This window comes from Salmo salar, chromosome 06 (genome assembly GCF_965601325.2).
Source record: "Salmo salar chromosome 06, fSalSal1, whole genome shotgun sequence".
NCBI classification, from domain to species: domain Eukaryota; kingdom Metazoa; phylum Chordata; class Actinopteri; order Salmoniformes; family Salmonidae; genus Salmo; species Salmo salar.
In genome coordinates, this window is record NC_138296.1 from 44,000,001 (window position 1) to 44,016,313 (window position 16,313).

The window sequence follows — 16,313 nt, forward strand, 5'->3', positions numbered from 1 at the left end:
ATCATGACCGCTGTTATGGAAAATCACTTTCACTTTGAAAATATAATTACACTGTTATGGAAGGAATGTGGAGCAGAAACCTTTTTGTGCTAACATGCAGACGGTGTCATCTGCATTACATGGCCTACATAATTCAATGGTTTGTTGACGATGACAGCAGTGACATTATATTCAACTGGGAATGAATATCAATGATGTGGTTCCTGTTTACTTTGAAGTCTGAATAGTTTTCTTGTAATGCTGAATAAATCTGCTAGTATCAGACCTGGGCTGGAGGGAGACCAAAGGGTTTCTATCTGGGTCACCTCACCTAACGGGCAGGCCAAAGGCCAGGGTTTATGTTGGTCTGTGTTTCTCGGTGAAGGCTGTGTGTTGAGTTGAACAGGATGTCTCTGTTTATAGGAAGCTGGCTGAGGTACCATCAGATACTTTTGTCTTCGGTTTCTGAGGTTTTCCTGTCAGGTTGAATATGTCTATACATGCTCTCATCAGATTCAAGACAATCGGAGTTAAAACAAATCAATTGATCAAGGTATTGGAAATGTTTCAAAGTAGAGACATAATGTACGGTGGCCTCAAGGTTTCGTCCTGCATTGGCTAGCTCTCAAGAGCCGATCATTGTCATGGTCAAGAGACCACAGCTGTTCCCCTCATTAGTATCTAGCTTCCTTGTGTCTTCCTTGCTTTCCATTTCTCCCTCAAACTGTTTCCTCGTGTGTGTCCTTTACAGGGTTGTGGAGGCAGCCGGCAGCATGGCCCAGTGGAACCAGTTGCAGCAGCTGGAGACCAGGTATCTGGAGCAGCTGTACCACCTGTACAGCGACAGCTTCCCCATGGAGCTCCGGCAGTTCCTCGCCCCCTGGATCGAAAGCCAGGACTGGTGTGTATTTTCCTAGTTCCTGTGGTTCACACCATCACTACAGAATGGGTACCTAGTACCCACAGTTCACTAACACCACTGCTGCTGGCAACACTCGGCAGGATGACATGGCTCATTGTTGTGCTTGCTCATTCTATTTGTTAGTAGTGGGGGAGGAAATATGTCATCCACTCGCGCTCATTGTTTTCAAAAATGTTGACTTTAGTCATCAGTGTGGCATTGATTTTCCTCTACAATCGTTTTGATTTATTTTGAAGTAGCATCAACAACATTACAGCTAGACTGTTAGCAGGGAACACGTCAGGGAACAACACACAGGAAATGATTCACCTAATTGGCATCTCATGATGGCAAGTTGTCAGTTCTGCCAGGAAAAAGGGTAATTCCATATGAATTCAATTTCTTTTTGATAGCACCCCTTTCGATTCGAACAAAACCTTCCATACACATTTGCCCATTGTGGAAGTGCTCAGAAAGTGACGTTTTGGACCTGAATGCCAAAGTTGACTTATTTTGCATACCCCACCATACCATGAGACATGTCTTCATCACTGGAACAGATAAATGGTTGAGATTAATGTAATTTAAAAGCTTACAAACAGGGTTGTCAAACTATTTTATAATTTCATTTTTTAACCTTTATTGTCAATTATCAAAAAACCCGTAAACTCCTGTTTTTTTCATATTCGCATATATTTTGGCTAAGAACCTGTTTTACATCATCTAAGGTTTTTGTGTTGTACTTGCCATTGGTTGAGACACAACATGCTCTTGAATATAGGGTGGGTGTCATGTTTTGGCTGATAAATGTGTTCAAATGGGAAACTTTCAAATGGTACCATAAAGATGGTTGTAGGTCCACACATCAGAGAATCTTGACTTAATGGGAATATGTTTTAAATTATACTGTCTATCATCCATAAGAAACCTATTGAAATATACATAATAGAATAGACATGACCATTTTTAAGTTGACATTCGTTGGTCCTGGTGGGTGGACCGGCAGTCATCTTTGTGGTAGTAATTACACTGAACAAAAATATAAATGCAACATGCAACAATTTCAAAGATTTTACTGAGTTACAGTTTATATAAGGAAATCAGTCAATTGAAATAAATTCATTTGGCCCTAATTTATTCATTTCACATGACTGGGAATACTGATATATCTGTTGGTCACAGATACCTTAAAAAAGCGTGGATCAGAAAACCAGTCAGTATTTGATGTGACCAGCATTTACCTCATGCAGCGCGACACATCTCCTTCGCATAGAGTTGATCAGGCCATTCTATTAATTATATTTCTAGGATTGAAATGACACCCACCCTGTATTCAACAGCACGTTGTGTCTCAACCTCAGAGGATCTAAACTAGGGTCTAAGCTACAAGGTATGCGAATATGAAAAAAATCAGTGTTCACACGTTTTTAGGTAATGTTGAAGATAAAAAAATATATTGTTTTTATTAATAAAACAAATAAAATAATAAACAATCGTTTAACAACACTTTTAATTCATATCAAACTCAACCGTTGATATTTTCCAGTGATGAAGACATGGATGTCTCATGGTGTGCTGGGGCATGCCAAATGGTTCAACTTTGAGCATGTTTTGGCATTCAGGTCCGAAAAGTCACTTTCTGACCACCATGTTTTGGCAATCAGGTCCAAAAAGTCACTTTCTGACCGCTTCTTCCATTGGCAGACATGTATGGAAAGTTTTGTTTTAAGCAAAAGTGATGCAGTCAAAAAGTGACTTCAAATGGATTTACCCAAAAGCTATTTCAGTTCCCAAACTTCCTTGTTACTGTAAAAGTCTGCTCCTTATGCAAATATCTTTCAATCTTTCCTGCCAAATGGTTCTTAGTTTCATACCAAAGCAAATTAGATTCAGTGAGTCATATTTTCATAGATACATAGATATATCATGTAGAGGTCGACCGATTATGATTTTTCAACGCCGATACCGATTATTGGAGGACCAAACAAGCCAGTACCGATTAATCGGCCGTTTTTTTTTATTATTATTATTTTATTTGTTTGTAATAATGACAATTACAACAATACTGAATGAACACTTATTTTAACTTAATATAATACATCAATAAAATCTATTTAGCCTCAAATAAATAATGAAACATGTTCAATTTGGTTTAAATAATGCAAAACAAAGTGTTGGAGAAGAAAATAAAAGTGCAATATGTGCCATGTAAGAAAGCTAATGTTTAAGTGCCTTGTTCAGAACATGGGAACATATGAAAGCTAGTGGTTCCTTTTAACATGAGTCTTCAATATTCCCAGGTAAGAAGTTTTAGGTTGTAGTTATTATAGGAATTATAGGACTATTTCTCTCTATACGATTTGTATTTCATATACCTTTGACTATTGGATGTTCTTATAAGCACTTTAGTATTGCCAGTGTAACAGTATAGCTTCCGTCCCTCTCCTCGCTCCTACCTGGGCTCGAACCAGGAACACATCGACAACAGCCACCCTCGAAGCAGCGTTACCCATGCAGAGGAAGGGAAACAACTACTCCAAGTCTCAGAGCGAGTGACGTTTGAAACGCTATTAGCGTGCACCCCGCTAACTAGCTAGCCATTTCACATCGGTTACACCAGCCTAATCTTGGGAGTGACAGGCTTGAAGGGGTGGGTATAATTTGTGGAACGTTTCAACAGGAATCTGTTCCAAAAAAACGTAAAGTAAAAGGTTGCCAACCAACAACGCATACAAAGTAGCAACGCATACAAACCTAGCTAACTAGCTGCCGAATAGGCATCAACTCACCACGAAGCTTATTCTTAATGTTTGTCCATAGGCAAACAGACATGTGAGGACAGACATTTTTCGGAATAAACGTGATGAGTGAAAAACGCAATGAAATAGACCACTCCCTACCCGGTATCTTATTCTGCCGCTATACAACTTTGTATGCATTGTTTTTTGGAAACCTTGTTATTTACGAAGTTTTTGGAATAGATTCCTGTTGGAACGTTCCACAAATTATACCCACCCAGGTTGAAGTCATAAACAGCGCAATGCTTGAAGCACAGCGAAGGGCTGTTTGAATGAATGAGCCTGCTGCTGCCTACCACCGCTCAGTCAGACTGCTCTATCAAATCATAGACTTAATTATAATATAATAAACACACAGAAATACGAGCCTTAGGTCATTAATATGGTCGAATCCGGAAACTATCATCTCGAAAACAAGTTTTTTTTTCTTTCAGTGACGTACGGAACCGTTCCGTATTTTATCTAACGGGTGACTAAGTCTAAATATTCCTGTTAGGCATTGATGTTTATGGTTAGGTACATTGGTGCAACGACAGTACTTTTTTCGCAAATGCGTTTGTTAAATCAACACCCGTTTGTCGAAGTAGGCTGTGATTCAATGAGAAATTAACAGGCACCGCATCGATTATATGCAACGCAGGACACGTTAGATAAACTAGTAATATCATCAACCATGTGTAGTTAACTAGTGATTATGTTAAGATTGATAGTTTTTTATAAGTCTAATGCTAGCTAGCAACTTACCTTTGCTTCTTGCTGTCCTCGCGTAACAGGTAGTCAGCCTGATAATCCTTGTGGAGTGCAATGTAAGGCAGGTGGTTAGAGCGTTGGACTGGTAACCGAAGGTTGCAAAAACGAATCCCCCCTGAACAAGGCAGTTAACCCCCGTTTCTAGGCCGTCATTGTAAATAAGAATGTGTTCTTAATCTGACTTGCCTAGTTAAATAAAGGTGGCCAAAAATACCGATTTACCGATTGTTATGAAAACTTGAAATCGGCTCTAATTAATCGGCCATTCCGATTAATCGGTCGACCTCTAATTTCATGGATATCAGTGCATTCAGAAAGTAGTCCAGTCCCTTTCCCTTTTTCCACATTTGTTACATTACAGCCTTATTCTAAAATGTATTAAATTAAAATATTTCCTCATCGATCTACACGCAATACCCCATAATGACAAAGCAGATTTTTTGAAATTGTTTCTTTTTATATAAAAAAAATGAAAAACCTTAACATTAGTATTCAGACCCTTTGCTATGAGACTCGGAATTGACAGTGCATGTCAAAAACCAAGTCATGAGGTCAAAGGAATTGTCCGTAGAACTCTGAGAAAGGATTGTGTTGCGGCACAGATCTGGGGAAGGGTACTAAAAAATGCCTGCAGCATTGAAGGTCCCCAAGAATATGGTGTCCTCCATCATTCTTAAATGGTTGAAGTTTGGAACCACCAACTCTTCCTGGAGCTGGCCACCCGGCCAAACTGTTACAATCGGCGAAGAAGGGCCTTGGTCAGGGAGGTGACCAAGAACCTGATGTTCACTCTGACAGAGCTCCAGAGTTTCTCTGTGGAGATGGGAGAACCTTCCAAAAGGACAACCATCTCTGCAGCATTCCACCAATCAGGTATTTGTGGTACAGTGGCCAGATGGAAGCCACTGCTCTGTAAAAGGCACATGACAACCTGCTTGGAGTTTGCCAAAAGGAATCTAAAGGACTCTCAGACCATGAGAAACAAGATTCTCTGGTCTGATGAAACCAAGATTCAACTCTTTAGACTGAATGCCAAGCGTCACGTCTGGGGGAAAAAACAGGCACCATCCCGACAGTGAAGCATGGTGGCGGCAGCATCATGCTGTGGGGATGTTTTTCAGCGGCAGGGACTGGGAGACTACTCCGCAAAGTACAGCGAGATCCTTGATAACCTGCTCAGGACCTCAGACTGGAGCGAAGGTTCACCTTCCAACAGGACAACGACCCTAAGCACACAGCCAAGACAACGCAGGAGTGGATTCGGGACATGTCTCTGAATGTCCTTGAGTGGCCCAGCCAGAGTCCGGACTTGAACCCTAGCAGTGATGCTCCCCATTCAACCTGACAGAGCTTGAGGATCTGCAGAGAAGAATGTGAGAAACTCCCCAAATACAGGTGTGCCAAGCTTGTAGCATCATACCCAAGAAGACCCAAGGCTGTAATCACAGCCAAAGGTGCATCAACAAAGTACTGAGTAAAGGGTCTGAATACTTATGTAAATGTGATATTTCAGTTTTAAAAAAATAATACTTTCTAAAAACCTGTTTTTGCTTTGTCATTATGGGGTATTGTGTGTAGATTGATAAGGGGGGGGGGGAAACAATTTAATCCATTTTAGAATACGGCTGTAACGTAACAATGTGGAAAACGTCTAGTGGTCTGAATACACTGCGTTCGGAAAGCATATATCTTATCTGTGGATTTATTTTTTACAATTTGTTTGACTGATAACTAGAGATATGAATATTTATTAGAGGCTAGGTTGTTACTGTAGGTTGATCTCAATACCCTACCTGGTTAAATAAATAAAGATAATAAAAGAAAAAAAGCATAAGCTTTCGCTAAACCACTCTATATGCGCTATGCAGGGCGTACGCAGCGAACAAGGAGTCCCACGCCACGCTGGTGTTCCACAACCTGCTGGGGGAGATTGACCAGCAGTACAGCCGCTTCCTGCAGGAGAACAACGTGCTCTACCAGCACAACCTGCGGCGCATTAAGCAGCACCTGCAGTCCAAGTACCTGGAGAAACCTATGGAGATCGCCCGCATTGTAGCCCGCTGCCTCTGGGAGGAGCAGAGGCTGCTGCAGACTGCCACCACCGCCGCACAGGACGGAACGGCGTCTCACCCGTCTGGCACTGTGGTGACGGAGAAACAACAGATCCTGGAGCACAACCTGCAGGACATCAGGAAGAGGGTGCAGGTGAGACTGCATGTTTAGTCCAAAGAATATGTGGTTTTACACAGGCATGTTATTTAATACCTCATTTGATTTACATGCTTTGCTTGTTACTTTGCAATAGGATATGGAACAAAAGATGAAGATGCTTGAGAATCTCCAGGATGATTTTGACTTCAACTACAAGACCCTTAAAAGTCAGAGTGGTAAGTTTCTTTTAATATTACATCAAATTCTATAAAAAGACATCTAGAATTGTATCGGAATTTATGGATAGGATATGAGTCTGTTAGAGGCTCGAATTTTATACTCTACTATTACTATTTATTTAGCTTGTTCTTGTTTTGAAACTCTGGCCCGCCATCAAATACTACCAAATATCACTGACTCTTAAATCTACAGATAACCCACCCAACTCCTCTCCTATTTGCTCAGAGTTGTCCCAGGACATGAATGGGAACAGCCAGGCGGCAGCCACCAGGCAGAAGATGTCTCAGCTGGAACAGATGCTGAGTGCTCTGGACCAGCTCAGGAGGGTAGGGCCCTTATACACCCCTCCTTAGTGTCCATCTGACCCTACATCGTACACCCCTTCTTGGAGGGTCCTAATACCCTGAATCAGGATAGTCCGAATTTCTGCGATAAGTAGGCTAAGCTAGTTGACATTCTGCTCGAACTACAGACATGCGTGCAATAAATTACATAAACCTGCATATTTACATGTTTGTTAAATAGTAAGCTATAGAATTGGGTTAGTCATTCTCTAATTGTCAGCAGCAAGCTCAAACTGTCTGCCCCAAGCAGGCCTGCTTCCCTCTCCGTTGCAGCCCCGACATAAACATTTGGACTCAGCAGCAGTACCTTTCACTACACATGCAGAGATCTGTATGTGTGTTGATATTAATGTATGCTCGATCATTAATTTTCAATTGAGTTAAATTAATATTCCTGCTGCTGTCAGGCACTAGATATTTATGAGCAAGATGAGGAGGGTGGTAATAGCTGTCAAATGTTGAAGAATGTGAGGCTGGAGACTATTTAGTTAAAATTTCCCTGGGGCCAAAATTGTAAAACAAATTCACTAATCATGTTGTCTAACATGATAATCATCCTAAGAATCATGCGCGAGATATAATCATACCCTCGACGTTCGAGAACCAGGCCAGCAACCGGAGGGTTGTCGGTTCGAATCCTAGTGCTGGCGGGGAGTGAGCTGGCAACCGGAGGGTTGCTGGCATCAATATCTCAGGTGCAATGAACTTAACCCCCTAAACTGCTCATTGGGTGCTGCACTGCGGCTGATGTCCATCTCGTGTGGATTAATCAAATATATCTTATCTTAAAAGTAATTCCAGAGCCCCCTGAATATCACTAACACTGGTTATGTCCCTCTCTGTTGTAGCAAATCGTGACTGAGATGGCAGGGCTGCTGTCAGCCATGGACTTTGTCCAGAAGAACCTGACAGATGACGAGCTGGCTGACTGGAAGAGGAGGCAGCAGATTGCCTGCATCGGAGGACCACCCAACATTTGTCTGGACCGCTTGGAGACATGGTCAGTTACCATTAGTAGCCTTTACTTTCCACGTTAAATTCCTTTTATGTGCCCTCCCCATGACCGTACACTATCTATCCCCCCCCAACACTCATGTAGAGTAAACGTCAGAGGCGAAGAAGGAGAAGTTGCTGTTATTTGTAGTCCATACAAGACGCCATAAGATGAAATTGTAGTTCCAAATTTGTTTAACAAACAAGGTAGCACTGCCATAATGATGACTGACCTAGATTAACCTTTGTGACCTCTAGGATTACTTCCCTGGCTGAGTCTCAGCTGCAGATCCGCCAGCAGATCAAGAAGCTGGAGGAGCTCCAGCAGAAGGTGTCCTATAAGGGAGACCCCATCATCCAGCACCGGCCCGCTCTGGAGGAGAAGATCGTGGACTTGTTCAGGAACCTCATGAAGAGGTGGGGAGCTTCTCTTTTAGCTTCAATATCTATCACATGTCCAGATCGTTTGGATATTTATTATAGGATCGAATTTGCATAATATTCAGATGTTTTGGATACATGGCATAGCCTTTGGAAAATATGGAGATATTTTGACATTTTATTATGATGGGCATTAGACAAAACTCTGAAGCCTCATCTATCATAGACTTCCACCGTTGTGCCCCAATGCACCGCCTCTTATCTGGTCATTGTGTTGCAGTGCGTTCGTGGTGGAGAGGCAGCCTTGTATGCCCATGCATCCAGACAGACCGCTGGTCATCAAGACCGGTGTGCAGTTCACCAACAAAGTCAGGTAAGGGGAGCTGCGGGACAACTCAATGCCACCAGTTGATGACTGTGTTGAATACAAACTGCCTTATTTGATGTCTTTGGCATTTGCTTTATGTGCTCTCACCAAATGTTATTTTCCAAATCTTTTCTCTCTTTTCAGATTACTGGTGAAGTTTCCAGAATTGAATTACCAGCTGAAGATCAAAGTTATTATTGACAAGTGAGTTTTTCATGCCTTGCGTCCATCACTCCCACGATCAGGTCTGATTTTGCATAGAACACAGCGATCGACTCAGTCCCAGGGAAGGTGAATTGACCTCTGTTGTTTCTTTCGCAGGGAATCTGGGGACGTGGCTGCCATTCGAGGGTAAGTGACTTTTATGTTACGTTGAAACCCTTTGTCTCCTAAGCTATCAATCTTAGAATGTCCCTTTTGCCATGGAGCCTGTGAATAACCTACCCTACCTGCTCTACCCTGCATCTCCCAGGTCCCGAAAGTTCAACATCCTAGGTACCAACACCAAGGTGATGAACATGGAGGAGTCCAACAACGGCAGTCTGTCAGCAGAGTTCAAACACCTGGTGAGTGACTGTCTGTTAGTCAGTCTAGTGTGGTACTGTACAGTATGTGGCTTGGCTGATAACTGCCCTTCTCTTTCAGACCCTGAGGGAACAGAGGTGTGGCAATGGTGGCCGGACCAACAGTGATGTGAGTCCCACACTCAATCTTGAATGCTCCTTTTCTTATGGTGACTGATGTAGCTATACTGTTAACTTAAACTTATCATTTTGGGAGTTTATAGTACTATTGCCATCAGTATTGATAGTAGCAGTAGCATCAACCGACCTTTAACCCTGACTGTCCTGTTCCTCCCCAGGCCTCCCTGATCGTTACAGAGGAGCTCCACCTCATCACCTTTGAGACAGAGGTCTACCACCAGGGCTTGAAGATCGACCTGGAGGTGAGACCGAGCTCCGCTCTCTACCTGTGTGCACACAGGCGGCTTGGGGAGTTGCTGTTGTGCTTCCTGACTCCCAGGTGGTCTTTGTCAAGTATCATTATGGCGACACCAAACACTCAGCATGTAGTCCCCTAACTCCACCTTAACCCAAGTCAGCAGTAATTACATGGAGATTAGATATTTAAGGCCACGAGTTAGCTCTGGCACACACGCGCAAGCCAATAGACAAAATAGTCATTATCATTAGCTTGATGGTGCCCTAGGCTTCCAGGGGCCTGGCTCTGCTCTCCCCGTGTACAGAATACCAATGAGCTGATTCAGTAATCACACTTGTTTTCCATGCTTCCTACTGTTGCTTCTCCTCGCCCCATCATCCCTTCCCTCAACCCCCGGCCGGTGGAGCAACTCCAGGGGTAATCCGTCTCTGACCTGCTCTACACCCCCCTTACCTCCAACATGGTTCCTCCCTCTGATATCACCGTAGCTAGCCCAAGCCCCCTGCTGGGACACAGGAATCATTCATCTAATGGTTATGTCCTGCAGGGCTTAGTGCTTTGTGTTAAGCTCAACACTGCGGCGATGCCCCCCCTGAACACAGCAGTGTGAAAATGCATTAGCCAGGATAATTAACACATTAGCATTGAGAAATGGAGGGAAATTAGCGTGTGTGTGTGTGTGTGTGTGAGAGCGTTTGGCACACCCACGTTGTGAAATAATTTATCACAACACTCCGTCTTCTATAAACGACACCATTTAGCGAGGCGAGGGGTGCTGCTGTGTGATTAAAGACTTAATTCTCAGTGAGGGACTAAGCACTCCATGTCTCTGCCATCTCACTCAGAACATGGACAGCTTTTCCTCCCGTACGGCCCACTACTTTGTCACAGCAATCCAAAGAATAATAGAATTTAAGGAATGTATTAAATGGCATTTCATGTCAGACTTGAATAGAATGACCTAACAACCTAGGTTAGTTTTGAAAGCCTGGCAAAAGGTGCTTCTGCTCCATACGTATATCTTAATTGGTCCTACGTCCAGGTTAACCTCTCTAGGGTATGTGGGACGAAATCGTCCCACCTACTTAACAGCCAGTGGAATCCCGTGGCGCGATATTCAAATACCTTAGAAATGCTATTACTTCAATTTCTCAAACATATGACTATTTTTACACCATTTTAAAGACAAGACTCTCGTTAATCTAACCACACTGTCCGATTTCAAAAAGGCTTTACAACGAAAGCAAAACATTAGATTATGTCAGCAGAGTACCCAGCCAGAAATAATCAGACACCCATTTTTCAAGCTAGCATATAATGTCACATAACCTGTTAGGGCTAGGGGGCAGTATTGACACGGCCGGATAAAAAACATACCCGATTTAATCTGGTTACTACTCCTGCCCAGTAACTAGAATATGCATATAATTATTGGCTTTGGATAGAAAACACCCTAAAGTTTCTAAAACTGTTTGAATGGTGTCGGTGAGTATAACAGAACTCATATGGCAGGCCAAAACCTGAGAAGATTCCATGCAGGAAGTGGCCTGTCTGACAAGTTGTTGTTCATCTTGGCTCTTTTTATTGAAGACTGAGGATCTTTGCTATAACGTGACACTTCCTACGGCTCCCATAGGCTCTCAGAGCCCGGGAAAAAGTGGAATGATATCGAGGCAGCCTCTGGCTGAAACACATTATCGCGTTTGGCAAGTGGCCGATCAGAGTACTATGGGCTTAGGCGCGTGCCCGAGTCGACCCCCATGCTTTATTTTCTTTCGTCTGTTTACCTAAACGCAGATTCCCGGTTGGAATATTATCGCTTTTTTACGAGAAAAATTGCATAAAAATTGATTTTAAACAGCGGTTGACATGCTTCGAAGTACGGTAATGGAATATTTAGATTTTTTTTGGCACGAAATGCGCCATGCTCGTCACCCTTATTTACCCTTTCGGATAGTGTCTTGAACGCACGAACAAAACGCCGCTATTTGGATATAACAATGGATTATTTGGGACCAAACCAACATTTGTTATTGAAGTAGAAGTCCTGGGAGTGCATTCTGACGAAGAACAGCAAAGGTAATAACATTTTTCTTATAGTAAATCTGACTTTGGTGAGTGCTAAACTTGCTGGGTGTCTAAATAGCTAGCCCTGTGATGCCGGGCTATCTACTGAGAATATTGCAAAATGTGCTTTCACCGAAAAGCTATTTTAAAATCGGACATATCGAGTGCATAGAGGAGTTCTGTATCTATAATTCTTAAAATAATTGTTATGTTTTTTGTGAACGTTTATCGTGAGTAATTTAGTAAATTCACCGGCAGTGTTCGGTGGGAATGCTAGTCACATGCTAGTCACATGCTAATGTAAAAAGCTGGTTTCTGATATAAATATGAACTTGATTGAACAAAACATGCATGTATTGTATAACATAATGTCCTAGGGTTGTCATCTGATGAAGATCATCAAAGGTTAGTGCTGCATTTAGCTGTGGTTTGGGTTTATGTGACATTATATGCTAGCTTGAAAAATGGGTGTCTGATTATTTCTGGCTGGGTACTCTGCTGACATAATCTAATGTTTTGCTTTCGTTGTAAAGCCTTTTTGAAATCGGACAGAGTGGTTAGATTAACGAGAGTCTTGTCTTTAAAATGGTGTAAAATAGTCATATGTTTGAAAAATTGAAGTTTTTGCATTTTTGAGGTATTTGAATAACGCGCCACGGGATTACACTGGCTGTTGAGTAGGTGGGACGCAAGCGTCCCACCTAGCCCATAGAGGATAAACCCAAACCACAGCTAAATGCAGCACTAACCTTTGATGATCTTCATCAGATGACACTCCTAGGACATTATGTTATACAATACATGCATGTTTTGTTCAATCAAGTTCATATTTATATCAAAAACCAGCTTTTCACATTAGCATGTGACGTTCAGAACTAGCATACCCACCGCAAACTTCCGGTGAATTTACTAAATTACTCACGATAAACGTTCACAAAAAACATAACAATTATTTTAAGAATTATAGATACAGAACTCCTTTATGCAATCGCGGTGTCCGATTTTAAAATAGCTTTTCGGCAAAAGCACATTTTGCAATATTCTGAGTAGATAGCTCGCCATCACGGGCTAGCTATTTTGACACCCACCAAGTTTGGCACTCACCAAACTCAGATTTACTATAAGAAAAATTGGATTACCTTTGCTGTTCTTCGTCAGAATGCACTCCCAGGACTTCTACTTCATCCACAAATGTTGTTTTGGTTCAAAATAATCCATAGTTATGTTCAAATATCCTCTGTTTTGTTCTTGCGTTCAAGACACTATCCGAACGGTGACGCGCGGACGCGTATCGTGACAAAAAAATTCTAAATATTCCATTACCGTACTTGGAAGCATGTCAAACGCTGTTTAAAATCAATTTTTATGCGATTTTTCTCGTAAAAAAGCGATATTATTCCGACCAGGAAACCCTGTTTTCGTTCAAAGACTCAAAGTTGAAAATGGAGTCGTCTGGTGCACGCGCGCCCCCGTCTCATTGTTCTCAGATTGACCACTTACCAAATGCGCTACTGTTTTTCAGCCATGGGCTGCAAAGTCATCATTCAACGTTCAGGCGCCTTCTGAGAGCCTATGGGAGCCTTACAAAGTGTCACGTTACAGCAGAGATCCTCATTTTTCAATAGAGTGAGTGTAGAAGGCCAAGAAATGGTCAGAGAGGGCACTTCCTGTACAGAATCTTCTCAGGTTTTTGCCTGCCATATGAGTTCTGTTATACTCACAGACACCATTCAAACAGTTTTAGAAACTTTATGGTGTTTTTTATCAAAATCAGACAATTATATGCATTTTCTAGTTTCTGGGCAGTAGTAATAATCAGATTAAATCGGGTACATTTTTTATCCGGATGTGAAAATACTGCCCCCCATCCTAGAGAGGTTAACCATTCTTCATGTGTTTTCTCTATGGTCCATTAGACCCATTCTCTACCAGTGGTGGTCATCTCCAACATCTGCCAGATGCCCAACGCCTGGGCCTCCATCCTGTGGTACAACATGCTGACCAACCACCCCAAGGTAAGACGGCTTACGCCACCTCGCGTTAGACCGCTGTCCTGTAACTTCTGGCCCCCAAATACAGTCTTAATGATGTCATCTTTACTGTGTCATACCTTCTTTGCATTGGCGTCTGTCTTGGAGAGGGTTAAAATGTGTGCGAAATCCACCTTGACCTTCTCTTCCTGTTGTCATGTCCTATAGAATGTGAATTTCTTCACCAAGCCTCCGGTGGGGACGTGGGATCAGGTAGCGGAGGTGCTGAGCTGGCAGTTCTCCTCCACCACTAAGAGAGGCCTGACCATCGAGCAGCTCACCACCCTGGCTGAGAAACTACTAGGCGAGGAACATTTCTGTCTGAAACGCTACCTTCATCTGGATTGGATGGCTCCATAGCAATACAATGATGTCTATCACAGAACATTGAATGAGAGGCAGAATGAGTGTCCACCCTAGAAAATATATTTCTATGGATGGTCTGTATGGTGTCAATGCCTACTAAATGTGTTTGTGTTGTTTGTCTAGGGCCGTGTGTGAACTACTCTGGATGCCAGATCACCTGGGCCAAGTTCTGCAAAGTATTTCATTGCCCAATCAGTCTCTCTTGATATGTTGTTATAGCTATCTATCTGTCGTAAACAGCTTCACAGTTTGAATTGATTAGTTCCTCCTTTGTCCTCAGGAGAACATGGTGGGTAAAGGCTTCTCTTTCTGGGTATGGCTGGACAACATCATTGACCTGGTCAAGAAGTACATCCTGGCTTTGTGGAATGAAGGGTGAGAGGTCGCTTCTGTTTGTTTACCAACTTGTTACTGGAACAGCTGGGCAAAATCCAAGTTGGAGGGAGTGGAGTTCATGACACTGAGTTCATATGCGCACTGCTGAGAACTGTAATACTGAACCGTTGAACCCTAGATAGCGGGAAACTGGATTGAGGAGGAGTACAGGTTTTAGGCTTAATGCACAAGTGTAAAGTGTCAAGTGTAATGGAGTTAAATTGTCTCCCTTTCAGTCTTTCTCTGTCCTATCTGGTGTAAGTGACCATAAAAAAATGTCATTTTTCTCTCTGCTCTCTTTCGGTCTGTGCAGGTATATTCTGGGTTTCATCAGTAAGGAGAGGGAGAGGGCCATCCTGAGCCCTAAGCCTCCTGGCACCTTCCTGCTGCGCTTCAGTGAGAGCAGTAAGGAGGGAGGCATCACCTTCACCTGGGTGGAGAAGGACATCAGTGGTAAGAGGACAGCGTGTTGGGCTGGCTGGCGCTCTCTGTCTTTGTCGCTTTTCTATTGTGCATGTCAATTGGTCTTTGTCTATGTGGCACATTATTTAGTTTGATCTCATTATTGCTCTTGTCTCATGGTTTCATATCCCTCTCATTCTCTCTGTGTGTCTGCAGGGAAGACTCAGATCCAGTCGGTGGAGCCTTACACCAAGCAGCAGCTCAACAGCATGTCCTTTGCGGAGATCATTATGGGATACAAGATCATGGACGCCACCAACATCCTGGTGTCTCCGCTGGTCTACCTCTTCCCAGAGATCCCCAAGGAGGACGCCTTTGGGAAGTACTGCCGACCGGAAGCTGCTCCAGAGGCTGAACTAGGAGACCCGTGTAGTAGTAAGTCAATCAGGAAGTTTAACGTATTGACATGAAAACTGTGGGATGAGTTAATGGAAGAAGATCTAGAAGTACCTCCCATAATGAATACTTCTTTACTGTTTTGGAGGTTGATGCTTTGTGAGATGGGGAATATTTTGATCTGTGTGTAAGTTTAAAGGTGTTCTGGTTTTCTCCCACAGCCATTCAACCATACTTAAAGACAAAGTTCATCTGTGTGACCCCGTAAGTATTCACTTTCCTTAAGAGCTGTTAGTGCTCAATTCCCTCAAAGGAGTTAATGCTCCTAAGTGACTTCACACTAGGTTGTGTAATGGAGTCTGGGACAGTCATGTTGCAAAATGTTTAACTTTTTTTTTTCTTCTACGAAATGTTTGAGTGTCCTCCACAACATCCCCTTGTTGGCTTCGTGTAAGGGTGGGGCGGGTGGGAGTTTTACCCTGGAAGAGTGGTTTCCAGATCGTTCCTATATAGTTATCACCAACAAACTGACATACGGATTCAGTCAGTGTCTTTCCCTTATTTAAACAGCTGTTGGTCTGGCCTGGGGACAGTAGAACAGGAAGCACAGGACTGTAGGCAGGCAAGAGCAAAGTGTACACATCTCTCTAGACAAAGCAGAGTGGAGGAAGCAAGTAACGATCCCCAGACATGCATACAGATTACTTTAACACCATTACTTTAACACCACTAGTAGAACCAAAGAGAAAGCTTTCCTTGCACTTCTAGGGGAACAGACAGAGTGTGTGTGAGGTGTTCTGAAGCCCATGCAGTGCTCTCCATTCCGGGACG

General features: G+C 42.8%; 1 protein-coding gene across 7 annotated transcripts in view; it reads left to right on the forward strand.

Moving 5' to 3' along the window:
- Positions 1-16,313, forward strand: part of LOC106607297 (signal transducer and activator of transcription 3) — a 38,030-nt gene that overhangs the window by 18,068 nt on the left and 3,649 nt on the right. For 4 of the 7 annotated variants that reach the window (XM_014204116.3, XM_014204117.3, XM_014204120.3 and 1 more), the window contains exons 2-20: positions 731-880; positions 6,297-6,633; positions 6,734-6,815; positions 7,012-7,145; positions 8,012-8,163; positions 8,415-8,573; positions 8,818-8,910; positions 9,049-9,108; positions 9,226-9,255; positions 9,377-9,470; positions 9,550-9,597; positions 9,767-9,850; positions 13,830-13,928; positions 14,112-14,247; positions 14,433-14,485; positions 14,590-14,684; positions 14,998-15,137; positions 15,303-15,521; positions 15,704-15,746. In XM_014204116.3, coding sequence (XP_014059591.1) covers positions 753-880; positions 6,297-6,633; positions 6,734-6,815; positions 7,012-7,145; positions 8,012-8,163; positions 8,415-8,573; positions 8,818-8,910; positions 9,049-9,108; positions 9,226-9,255; positions 9,377-9,470; positions 9,550-9,597; positions 9,767-9,850; positions 13,830-13,928; positions 14,112-14,247; positions 14,433-14,485; positions 14,590-14,684; positions 14,998-15,137; positions 15,303-15,521; positions 15,704-15,746 — 2,186 coding nt within the window. In that variant the 5' untranslated portion in view covers positions 731-752. The remainder of the gene's footprint in view (positions 1-730; positions 881-6,296; positions 6,634-6,733; positions 6,816-7,011; positions 7,146-8,011; positions 8,164-8,414; positions 8,574-8,817; positions 8,911-9,048; positions 9,109-9,225; positions 9,256-9,376; positions 9,471-9,549; positions 9,598-9,766; positions 9,851-13,829; positions 13,929-14,111; positions 14,248-14,432; positions 14,486-14,589; positions 14,685-14,997; positions 15,138-15,302; positions 15,522-15,703; positions 15,747-16,313) is intronic. The other 3 variants (XM_014204118.3, XM_014204119.3, XM_014204122.3) reach the window with 1 other exon arrangement.